Raw genomic sequence first — 12,019 nt, forward strand, 5'->3', positions numbered from 1 at the left:
TATCCACCTTCACCCTCCATAGCAAGGGAGACATACAGAACCCTTCTTCATCTCCGAGAATGCCTTCCCAACGAAGCCTCTCGAGTCACTCAGTGTTCCTTATTTCTTGGGGTACCTCAACAAACAAATAACACCAAAGCAAAAGTATCTCATATCACCAGGGTAGAAAGCAAGAGTATCTCATATCATGCGTCTTCCCTGTCCTTTCCTTTGTCCTTGTTCTTACCTACAAAGACAAGGATAAAGAAAACAATATGCCAGAACCTCCACTCAAACTCGGGTAAGGAACCGACTGCTTGGAACCCTTCCCTGATTGCCTACCTGGCACTGCTCTCGAGTACTCCCCCCCCCACTGCTGCTGTACTTTCAAAGAAGCTGCCACATCTGCCCAGAGAACAGATAAGGCAAGTGAAAATGATACATTGCAGCATGTGGAGACAAAGTGCAGAAGGAACAAGTAGAGAAGAATGTGGTCTGCACAGTCAACTCAGCAGAAGGAGTCCGAACTGAGGAACTCGAGAAGCTGCCATATCTGCCTGAAGAAACAAGCAGAGAAGAATGCAGCATGCACAGCCAACTCGGCAGAAAGAGTCTGAGATGAAGAACTCGTTTTGACCCTCAAATTCTTGGGTCGACTTACTAGGCGTTGTGGGCTGCACGTGTCGATTCACCACCCTTAAACCGAATCCTTAAAGATCAAGTCACCAACTGGAAGAAAAGCCCATCAATCTTGAAGATCATACCGTTGACCAAACTGCTCAGGTGTGAACTAGAAAGATTGAACAAAGCAACAAGTCGTCACCTTCACCTCGTGCCTGCTTGCCATGTGTTCGAGTCAGCCTTCAAGAATCAAGCCTCAACGGCCCTTGAAGAAGCTTCCAGCCAAATTCAAAATCAAGCCTCGACGGCCCTGGAAGAAATCACAAGTCCGATTCAAGATTAAGTGTCTACCACCCTTGAATCAAAACCTAGTTCAAGAATAAGCTGTGGAAAATCAACAATTGGAGGAATCCAGAAAATCCTTCAACCCAGTCCAAGATCAAAGCTGTGGAAAGTCAACAAACGCAACAAAATACGTGCCGATTCACCCACTACCAAAGCCAAATATCATCTACCACATGAAGCTCCTTGTGGTCCAATTTCAACCGTCAAGATCAAGCCTCGACGGCCCTTGAAGAAATTTCAAATAAAAGTTCAAGAATAAGCCTCAACGGCCCTTGAAGAAATTTCAAACGAAAGTTCAAGAACAAGCCTCAACGGCCCTTGAAGAAATCTCAAGCCCAATTCAAGATCAAGCTTCAACGGCCCTTGAAGAAATCTCCAGCCCAATTCAAGATCAAGCCTCGACGGCCCTTGGATCGGCATCTACGGTAAGGGACTTCAAAACGCATCTCCTACACGTGACAATCACATGTATACGACGTGCCTTGAAGTGGGGGCATTTGTAGACATCGAAATTTCGGTAAATAAATGTTGACCGATAAATCAAAGTGTCAACGCTCATGTATTACATAAATTTTACACGTAGCGTGTGACTCAACGAAAATTGAAATGAGTTGGAAAAGTCATCAAATAGGACACGTGTCAACACTTGGCAGAAACGACTTATTTCATCTGGGATATTATATTCAAAATTAAGCCTTGGAAAATTCTATAAATACAAGCCCATTTCATTCATTTGGGGGAACCAATTCATATTACACCTTGAAGCTCTGAAGCTCTGAAACTCCGAAGCTCTCAAGCATCCAGGTTCCCGAAGAATCAAGAAAGCTCTCTTCGTTCTTCGTTCATCGTTCATCCAAGATCAAGCCCCAACGGCCCTTTGGATCAACAATCATCCACCAATTCAAGATCAAGCCCCCGACGGCCCTTGAAGAAAGCACCATCGTTCATCATCCGTTCATCCAAGATCAAGCCCCAACGACCCTTTGGATCAACAACGTCGACAAATCCACACACATCCAACCGTTCTTCAAGATTAAGCCCAAAAGCCCTTGAAGATCCGTTCATCACTGTTCTTCAAGATCAAGCCCAAAAGCCCTTGAAGATCCGTTCATCACTGTTCTTCAAGATCAAGTCCCAACGGCTCCTTGAAGATCCGCTCAAATCCACCTTCAAAGATCAAGCCCACGGCCCTTTGAAGAAACTTCCAACAATTCATCCAAGATCAAGCATCAACGGCCCTTGGATCAACAAAACATCCACCAATCAACACCTTACGGAGATCGAATCAGAGGATCAAAATAGAGAGAGATTGTAACCCAAAATCACCAAATACTTAATATTTGTTTGTGCACGTTGTTCTTGTCTCTTTCGTTTCAGGAATTTTCCGTGTTCACAGTGATATTTTAATTTAATAGTGTATTATCATATGTAAGTTTTTTATTCACATAAAATGTATAAAGGGGGATGGGGTTGTGTTTAGCAATGTGGTTCAAATTTGTCTTTAGTGAGAATCGAATCTAAGACCTTTCATTTACAAATAAATAAAAATATCACTAAACCGTAATATTAAGTAACTCCTCTACTAGTGACTAGCAAACAAAACAATTGACCAAGTTAGTAGAGTATAAATTGAGGAAATAAAAAAAAAAGTCATACACTCGTAGCACAAGAGATATATAAAAAACGGTTATTGTTTATTTGGCCTCATTAGCCCTTATTGCAAGGTATTTTGTCTACAAATACAGTGTAGCTTTATTGTAGGTAAATGTATCAGCAATGTTCATCCCCAAGTAGTTGAAGCTGCAAGAACAATAAAAATAGACGGTCAATCAAAAAGATGTTAATTTGTTATCGTGTTGTGCATGCTTTTGTCGAGTAATGCTATTCATATCATGTTTTTATATTATATTTTTATACCATCTTAGGTGATGTGGACATCCATATTATTTGAAAATTTTGCAAAACCCAAGCAAAAGAAGGAAAAAGACTCATTATATACCACAATCATCATTTAATTAACTAGTTTTTCTTAATTATTAGTTTATTAAATAATGAACTAAATTTAAAATTTTGATTAATTCAAATGATGTGGTTGTTCACATCAAATGTCATCTAAGATGATATGAAAATGTGATACAAAAACATGATATGAATAACATTAATTGCTTTTGCGTTAGGAGAGACGTTTCAAAAATAAATAGGTTACCATCTACCAACCTGTTTGAGAAAGAGCCCAATTGCTGTCGTCACCACTGACTTGCCAAGCAAAGTATCCAAGAAGTGCCTCTTCCTTGGCATATGAAACCTTGGCAGAGATACTCTCCGTATCATCGTACCCAATCCATGTAGTCCCGGAGTAGCAATAGTTTGTTACAACCGTCGCATTGTACACCGTCTCTGCCGCATTCTGGCTTATAAAATCCCTTATCTGGTCGTAAACCATGCTCCCATCTGTCCCGGCATTAGCCGGTCCATCAGCCGGAGCAAAAAGTCCATGGTCATCGGCGTTGACCAAGCGCCAAGCGTAGCCATAGAATGGAAGGCCTAGGACTATCTTGTTGGCAGCCACACCTGCCCCAATCCAAGATGTGATCCCGGCATTCCCGTTAATTTGGCTAGCTGTGGCATTGTATAACGCAGCAGGTGGGCCAGTGTTGGCTCTGCTTGACTCCCAGGCAGAGCCATAGAAGTCGTAAGCCATAACGTTGATCCAGTCCAGACTGTTTGATATGGACTCAAAGGGGTAATTTATGGTGTAGTAATCCGCTGAGCGATGTACAGCTGCGGTTAAAAGCAATGCCGTGTTCCCAGATGTCTGCGACTCATTGGCCACGGCTGCACGCAATTCGGTGAGAAGGGTGCCGAAGTTGGTCATGTGAGTGGTGGTGGATGGATATTCCCAATCAATGTCGAGGCCGTGGAAGTTGTATGACCTAGCTAGACTGATGGAGGAATCAATGAATGACTTACGCCGGTCGGGTTGGCTCGCCATTGCAGCGAATGTGTCTGCAAGGGCAGCACCGACACCGCCTCCAATGGACAAGAGGGTTTTGAAAGAAGGGTTGTTTTGTTGGACTGTTTGGGTGAAGCTAGAGAATTGTGCTTGGTTAGAGGAAGAAACTGTGACTTGGTACGTGTCGGCGTTGAGGTCAGCAAATGCACAGAAAAGATGAGTGAAGAGGGTGGAATCTATGCTGGAGGCTGGAAGTCCACTGTCCCAATACCAGTATGCGCCCTTGACGGCGGCTTGGCTGGCGGAGACATTGAGTTGGATAAGGAAAAGGAGGGTGGAAAGGAGTAATGGAAGGGTTGTAGTTTTGGAAGACATTGAAGCAAATTAAGACGAGCAATATATTCTTGCTTGTATACAAACATACTTATATATACACACACACATACATATGCACTTTGATCAAAACTCCATTCAAACTTTGCTGTTTGATTTCTTGTGATAAAATTTTTGAGATAACACTGCTTCTGGTCTAAAATGTCAGCTTGAAATTATCCAAAACTAAAGAATATATTTGGATACTTTAGACAGATGATTTATCTCTAGAAGCCAAGCTAATCCTATTTTGATTAGTCTATGCTTTAGATTGCGGTGCCGAACGGTAATGTCTAAAATATATACCTATAATGTCATGACGTTACTTGTAATGTCTAAAATATACCTACAATAATAAAAAAACTAAATTACCTAACCAAATCATACAAATGTAAAGACTTTTCAACATCTGATTTTATTAATTTGTTGACCCAATATTTTAATTTTATGCAGATGAATTTCACCATTGACGTTGATCTTAATGTTGCTATTTATTGATACAGCAAGTTTTCTACACTTCTGTGTGGAGATCATTACTTTCCATCTACCCATACTTTTCAACTTTTCATGTATCCCTTTTGATTGCTCTATTCCCTCAATCATTTGTTCCTACCGACTGCTGGTTTTTCAATGTTAATGTCCACACTTTATTCAATGGGTACGTCTCTGCATGGAACACTCATTGTCATTTTCAACATTTCTTTTCTAAATATGGTCATCATTCATCGACTTGCAACCTGAAATCCTGTTTCCGTCGCTGACATCAACTATCTTGCCGTTCTCAATGGTATCCAAATTTTTAGTTCTACCATTCTTCTTCTTTTTCCATATTTTTTTTGCTTTTAGAATCCAACCTTCGGAGGCACAATCTTGGATCAAAGTTGCATACTGGTATTCCGGCAGCGAATTCCCTATTTCCGACATCAACTCTCCGCTCTTCACTCACCTTATTTACGCTTACACAGGTGTTAACTCATCATCCTATGAGCTCTCTTCCTCCTCCTCCTCGGAGCAGTATTACTCCACCTTCACGCCAACCGTCAAGCGAAAGAACCCATCAGTCACTACTCTCGTCTCCATTGGCGGTGGAAACGCAGACTACGGTGTCATTTCAACCATGGTCAGCAGCTCTTCTCACAGAAAGTCTTTCATTGATTCTTCGATAATTTTCGCAAGGCGTTATGGCTTCCTAGGCCTAGACTTTTGTTGGGTTTCAGCTAACACAAGCTCGGACATGACCAACCTGGGCAAGTTATTTGAAGAGTGGCGGGCAGCTATCGCTTCTGAAGCCTCAAACAACAGCCAAACATCACTGATTTTGACTGCTGCCGTGCAGTACAAGCCAGATTTTGAGTCCTTCGCTTTCCCGGTTGAATCAATCCGGGACAACTTGAACTGGGTACATGTCATGGCCTATGACTATTACGGACCTCAGTGGACCAATTTCACCGGTGCTCATGCAGCACTATACGATCCATCAAGTGACCTGAGCACAGACTATGGTGTCAAATCATGGATTGGCAGGGGATTATCTGCTTCCAAACTGGTTTTGGGATTGCCTTTCTATGGATATGCTTGGACGCTAAGCAATCCCAGGGACAGCGCTATTGGCGCACCAGCTAAAGGTCCTGCTATTAAGGAGGATGGATCGATGAGCTACAAGGATATCAAAGGCTACATTGATAGATATGGGGCTGACATAGTCTACAATACTACTTATGTAGCGAAGTACTGTGTGATCGGTTCGGCTTGGATTGGTTTCGATGATGCTGAAGTTGTGAAAATAAAAGTTTCTTATGCTAAGGAGCAGAATTTGCTTGGATACTTCATCTGGGAGGTCTCATATGATGATAATTCGGTGCTTTCTCTTGCAGCTGCAGGTACGAAAAAGAAAGCAACTTTCGCACACATTTTCTTCCTCCCCCCCCCCCAAAACACACACACACACACACACACATTCTGTTTGTTTTTGGCCCTTGGATTGAGTGAATCAAAGAAGAATCAATGGACCGAAATAAACAAGCGTGTACAAACGCTTCTGCATGGTTATTTGAAAAAAGTCAGAAATTAGCAGTCAAGACAGGACAATAAAATATTTGGTTTTGTTTGTTGAATGAAGATTAACAATATGATTGTTTAAACTAATCAATAAGATAACCATATAAGTCACATCCAACTTAAAAACTTGGACGTTTACGTCGAAACTTTTCCCAGCAATGCATTCCTTCCGACTTGTAACGACGAATTTTATATGTTCACAGCTCAAGAGGGTGGAAGCAGTGGACGAAACAAACGGAGACTTCTTTTAATCGTTTTGACCACTGTAGCTTCAGTTATTCTCGTGCTAGGCTCTGCGTTGAGTTACTTCCGCATGAGACTGCACAAATCAAAAGGTATATAGCTTATAGTCTGTCTCTGTGCAGGACCTCTTTTCTTTCTTTTTTTATTCGGCCTAAAGTATTGAAGCTATAAATATTTACGTTTTAGGATTAGTATTTTGGACCTTTTCTGTTAACCATTTTGTTTCCTAAAAATATTGCAGCTAAGGAATCAGAATCCAGGGCAAATGATATAGCAGACACAGCTGGAAAATTCAACAGCAACGTTCCCAATCTGAAAATATTTAGCATTGCAGACGTTGAGGCGGCAACGGATGGATTTTCGATTGAAAATAAGCTTGGAGAGGGCGGTTATGGCCCCGTTTATAAGGTAGTAAACTTTTATAATAAGCATGTTACTGGAAGATTCAAAACCATTAAACATGCTGCTAACCATGATTGTATGCTTAACTACTAGGGAGTATTGCCAGATGGACAAGAAATCGCTGTGAAGAAACTATCAAAAGCTTCAACTCAAGGATTTGAGGAGTTCAAGAACGAGGTCATGCTCACCGCAAAACTACAACACGTAAATCTTGTTAGGGTTTTGGGATTTTGCATCGAACACCATGAGCAAATGCTGATTTACGAGTACATGCCAAAGAAAAGCTTGGACCTCTACCTCTTTGGTAACTTTATACGAGATTTTACTGTGTTTTGTGCCACAAACCTTTAAGCTAAATATAATGAAAAGCTTGTTAGCATCTAATCCTCGTATGCTGTCTCTAATGACCCATGCATTTTTTGATACATTTCAATGCATAACTGATTGGAAAATATCTGTCTAAATGTAGATCCTGTTGGAAGATATGAATTGGATTGGAGAAAGCGGGTTCAAATTATCGAAGGGGTTACTCAGGGACTTCTTTACCTCCAAGAGTACTCAAGATTGACAATCATCCATCGCGATCTGAAAGCTAGCAACATTTTACTTGATGAGGAGATGAGGCCTAAGATCTCGGATTTTGGTATGGCCAGAATTTTCGCAAAGGATGAACTCGAAGCAAATACAGGTCGAATTGTTGGAACATAGTACGTGACTCTATTTCTTATCAAAGCTATACTCTATAATTGAGTTTATTTCATTACTTACGTAATTAATAATTCTTCTAAATCATTCTATGCAGTGGCTACGTACCACCGGAATATGTTAAGAAAGGTATATACTCCACTAAATCAGATGTTTACAGCTTCGGAGTTCTCCTTCTACAGATCATAAGTGGCAAGAAGAATGCCCCCTACTATGGTTCAGATGAAGACTTAAACCTACTAGAATATGTAAGTTTCTTCAATCACCACAGTTACTTCAGAATTAATATTTACTTTGGTTTTTCTACGAATTAAATCTTTGCGTTTCAATTACATGGCGTTAAACATTCACCGATTTCAGGCATATTTACTTTGGAAACAAGGCAAAGGGATGGAGTTTATGGATCCTGCACTTGACGATACAATTTCTTTATGCAAATTGATGAGATGCTTGCAAATTGCTCTCCTATGTGTTCAAGAAAATGCAAACGATAGGCCTTCGATGTTGGAAATTTCTTCAATGCTACGAAATGAAGGAGCTACAATGGAAAATCCCAAAATTCCAGCCTTCTCAAAAAGAAACAAAAACGAAGAAACTAATCCCACACCGCGGCCAGAAGGTTGTTCCATCAATGATGCAACAATCTCAGAAATTGTAGCCCGATGAGTGGTAAATGCTAAGTAATTAATCTATCTCAGAAGAGTGTTTGGTAAACTTTTTTGCAAAAGTGCTTTTGGAAAAAAAAGCAGTCTGATAGTGGGTCTTTTCATTAAAGGAGCACTGTAGCTCCGTGTGCTTTGAAAAAAAGCCAGTTTTCCAAAGCTGCAAATAGCAGCTTCAGTTTTTTCCTTTGATTTCAGCTTATTCTCACAGCAGCTTCCAAAATAAGTTTTTTTTTTTCAGTTTACCAAACACCTAAAACCTTCACAGCTTTTTTTCATGGGTGCTTTTTTTTTAAGCACTTCACTCCCAAACCACCCCAAAATCTTTCATAAAACATATGTCGTATATAGTGGGCTAAATAGTGGTATCCAATAACAATATCTCTCGGCCCAATGCCAGCTACTATGTCTCTGCGCCTAAAGCCAGAGATTATTTCTCCCGGCCCAATGCCAGCTACGCCCCGATCCCGACATACGTCTAGGGTCGACACGTGACGTCACCTAATACCCGTATCTATCATATCCCGCCTCCTGGATATGGGCAGAGCACAATTCGATAATTGAATCGCATAATAATTTTTCGTATGCCTTATGGATGCATCTAACCTCATCGTTAAACTGCCTACGTACCCTAAATAGGGATCAAGTCATTCGTAGTTCGTCATGCACTATAATTGACATATGTGGTAGGAATTATAACGGACCACAAAGTAGTACACAATAATCCTATTAGTTTTCCTTATTAACACTAAGATTTTTCAATTGTAGCATATGAAAATAAGGGTCTTTCCCGCAGAAGATTGTTTTATCCAAATACTTAAAAATGTCACAAAAAACAGGGTGGCTGTCTCCACTAACCAGCCACCGAACAATAACTATTAAACTAACTTACACTTATCCAAATGCAACTAAATTTTATACACATAAACTAGACACACAGTACGACAGTCTCACAAATTTTTGGGATTTTTGGAGTTGATTTGCTATTTAAATTAAATCGTACAAAAACAGTACAGAAACAGATTTTAAATCATACCAATAGATTTTAATTCACAAGTTAAGAAAACGAGTTAGGGGACATTGTTATCCACCACCAAATAATTATGCAAACATGTTATGTTTCATTCAAATTCCTTTTATTTCCGGATGAAGATGCTCAAGTTGGCTCAATGTTAGAACACAACCTATTACTCTTTCTTACGTAGTATGTTAAGAGAATGTCGTTTTCAACTTAACTTAGTTCCTAACATGCAATCTAGAATGGCGTGTTCATAGATTTAACAAGTAGAAATCATTAAGAATAAAAAGAGTTTGAGTCATCACAAGGCATCGTAAGTACTGGCGTTGTCTTACTTATCCTAGAAATCGGTTCACATGTTAACCACAATTAACAAGTGCTACTCTAGAACATATGTAGGTCCTCATTCAACAAGGACAGGCAAACATATATTCATAGCATTAAAATCCTAGATATGCTCACTATGTATGCATCCATAGAAACACATAAAGAATTTATCAATGACATAAGTAGTGAAACAATTTTCATCCCTTCATAAAAGTCATTCAAACAAAATATCACAACAAAAAACCTTGACCTTAAATCTTTGAAGTTGAATACAAACTACCCCGTTCTGTCTGTCCAAAACCCAAAGGACTTCTTTGAAGTTGTCCTTAAATCTTTAACCTTAGAAAACCGAACAGTAGCTCCAAATGTGAATGGTAGCAGTGAGCGTTGCGTTTTTTAGGTCAAACAAAAAACCTTGACCTCAAGTGTTTTCACATTTCTGATCATTGGTGTTAAACATTAAAGTTGCTGTTTTGGAGAATCTAAATAGCCATGTATTTTTGTCTTTTGTTTGTATGTGCTGGCAGTGTCTAGAATTATCTTTTTGGGTATTATTTATTAGGTCCAGCTTTATTGTCTCTGAGAGAAAAAAAGAGGAGTCTTTAGAAAGAAACAAAAAGACACTAGTTGTGCCTTTCCTCCTCCCTGTACCAGATCTTTTTTGTGTGTGCAGAAAATTGAAGTTGGAGTTTTTTATTCATCTTTTTAGCTTGTTCTTCTTTACATCTTTGTGTGTTGATCTTGGGCTAGTGTATTGTATTACACTATTGTTGTTGTTTACATGGTACCAGAGCCACAAGGGTGGTAACTGGTTGTTTGCTTGAATCCCTTGGTGAAGAAGATCAGCTGGTGTTGCTCCAAAAGATGGAATCTTCAACTCGGGTTACTGGGCTCGGCATAGAGCTGCTCAATCCATCAAATTACAAGATCTGGAGATCGTGTATGGAGTCGTATCTGGTGGGTGAAGATTTATGGGATGTTGTTGGAGGAGCGTACATAACCAAACCCGAAGACGGTGCAGATGCCGATGACTTGAAATGGTGGGTAATGACTAATGCGAAAGCTGAGTTCGTGTTGAAGAGATCTGTTTCTCATGGGTTATTCGAACATATCATCAAGTGCAAGTCTGCCAATGACATTTGGGAGACTCTTGACAGACTATTCAACAAAAAGGACATTGGGAGGCTACAGATGCTGGAGAATGAATTGGCAAATTCAAGTCAAGGTGACCTTTCAATTTCTCAATTTTTCTTGAAGATTAAGAACTTGTGTTCTGAAATTTCCCTTTTAGATCCGGATGAGCCCGTCTCTGAAGCTCGAATAAGGAGACACATTATTCGTGGCTTAAAAAAGGAGTACACTCCTTTTGTGACTTCAATTCAAGGATGGGATCGACAACCCACCTTGGAAGAGTTTGAGAATTTGTTGTCATCTCAAGAGTCTTTAGCTCGCCAAATGGCTGGAGTGTCTATTTCGAACAACTCCGGAGATGCTCTTTTTACTCGAAAAAAGAAGAATTTTAAGTTTGATAAAAGGGATTACAAGAAATTTGATGCTGCACCTAAAGAGTCATTTAATCAAAGAGATAAAAGGCCTCTCAAGTGTCATCGATGTGGAAAACTTGGTCACATTCAAAAATTCTGTAGAGTTAAAATGAGCGAAGGCAACGTGGCTGAAACAAATGGCAACTCTCGTATTTCTAGCAATTCAGAAGATGAAGAAAATTGGGGGAAGTGTTTTCTAGCAGAAACTTCAACCATTGATGCCATGGCTATTAACTTTAAAGATGAATGGATTGTGGATTCCGGTTGTGGCCATCATTTGACAGGTGATGAGTCAAAGTTTGTCCATTTGCAGCCGCACAAAGGAAATGAAGCAATGGTGACAGCCGACAACACAGTGCACCAAGTTGAAAAAGAAGGTATTGTGATCATCAATGATGGAGGTAATGATTCTATCACATTGAAAAATGTTTTCCATGTTCCGGGGATGAAGAAAAATTTATTCTCTGTTCCTAATGCTGTGGATGCTGGTAATTTTGTCTTATTTGGACCAAAAGATGTGAAATTTCTCCGGAATATAGAAATTTTAAAAGCTGATGTTGTCCATACCGGTAGGAGGGTAAAAGATACATTTGTTTTATCTGCCTCTTCATCATATATTGATAAGGTTAGCTGCAATGAAAATGCTTCCTTATGGCATGCTAGGTTAGGGCATGTTAATATGGAAAAATTGAAGGTGATGGTTCAGAAAAATCTTGTAAATGGGCTGCCTAATATTTCAAGTTTTCCCAGCAAAGTCATTTGTGAAGGATGTCAATTTGGCAAGGCTCAT

General features: G+C 39.8%; 2 protein-coding genes across 3 annotated transcripts; one reads left to right on the plus strand and one right to left on the minus strand.

Moving 5' to 3' along the window:
* Positions 1 to 2,620: 2,620 nt before the first annotated feature.
* Positions 2,621 to 4,292, minus strand: LOC126604628 (class V chitinase-like). The gene is made up of 2 exons (XM_050271918.1): positions 3,163 to 4,292; positions 2,621 to 2,745 (listed from the first exon to the last, which is right to left on the minus strand). The coding sequence occupies exons 1-2, from the start codon at positions 4,271 to 4,273 to the stop codon at positions 2,726 to 2,728; spliced, it is 1,131 nt and encodes a 376-aa protein (XP_050127875.1). The 5' UTR covers positions 4,274 to 4,292; the 3' UTR covers positions 2,621 to 2,725.
* Positions 4,293 to 5,050: 758 nt separating this feature from the next.
* On the plus strand, positions 5,051 to 8,344 carry LOC126606025 (class V chitinase-like). 2 transcript variants are annotated; one of them, XM_050273488.1, is made up of 7 exons: positions 5,051 to 6,150; positions 6,532 to 6,663; positions 6,813 to 6,979; positions 7,067 to 7,277; positions 7,443 to 7,680; positions 7,776 to 7,926; positions 8,039 to 8,344. In XM_050273488.1, the coding sequence occupies exons 1-7, from the start codon at positions 5,055 to 5,057 to the stop codon at positions 8,342 to 8,344; spliced, it is 2,301 nt and encodes a 766-aa protein (XP_050129445.1). In that variant the 5' UTR covers positions 5,051 to 5,054. The 2 variants fall into 2 exon arrangements, with proteins under 2 accessions (XP_050129445.1, XP_050129446.1); XM_050273489.1 differs by lacking the exon at positions 8,039 to 8,344 and having other exon boundaries at positions 7,861 to 7,926.
* The last annotated feature ends 3,675 nt before the right edge of the window (positions 8,345 to 12,019 follow it).

The sequence above is a fragment of the Malus sylvestris genome, chromosome 15, assembly GCF_916048215.2.
Source record: "Malus sylvestris chromosome 15, drMalSylv7.2, whole genome shotgun sequence".
Classification (NCBI taxonomy): Eukaryota; Viridiplantae; Streptophyta; class Magnoliopsida; order Rosales; family Rosaceae; genus Malus; species Malus sylvestris.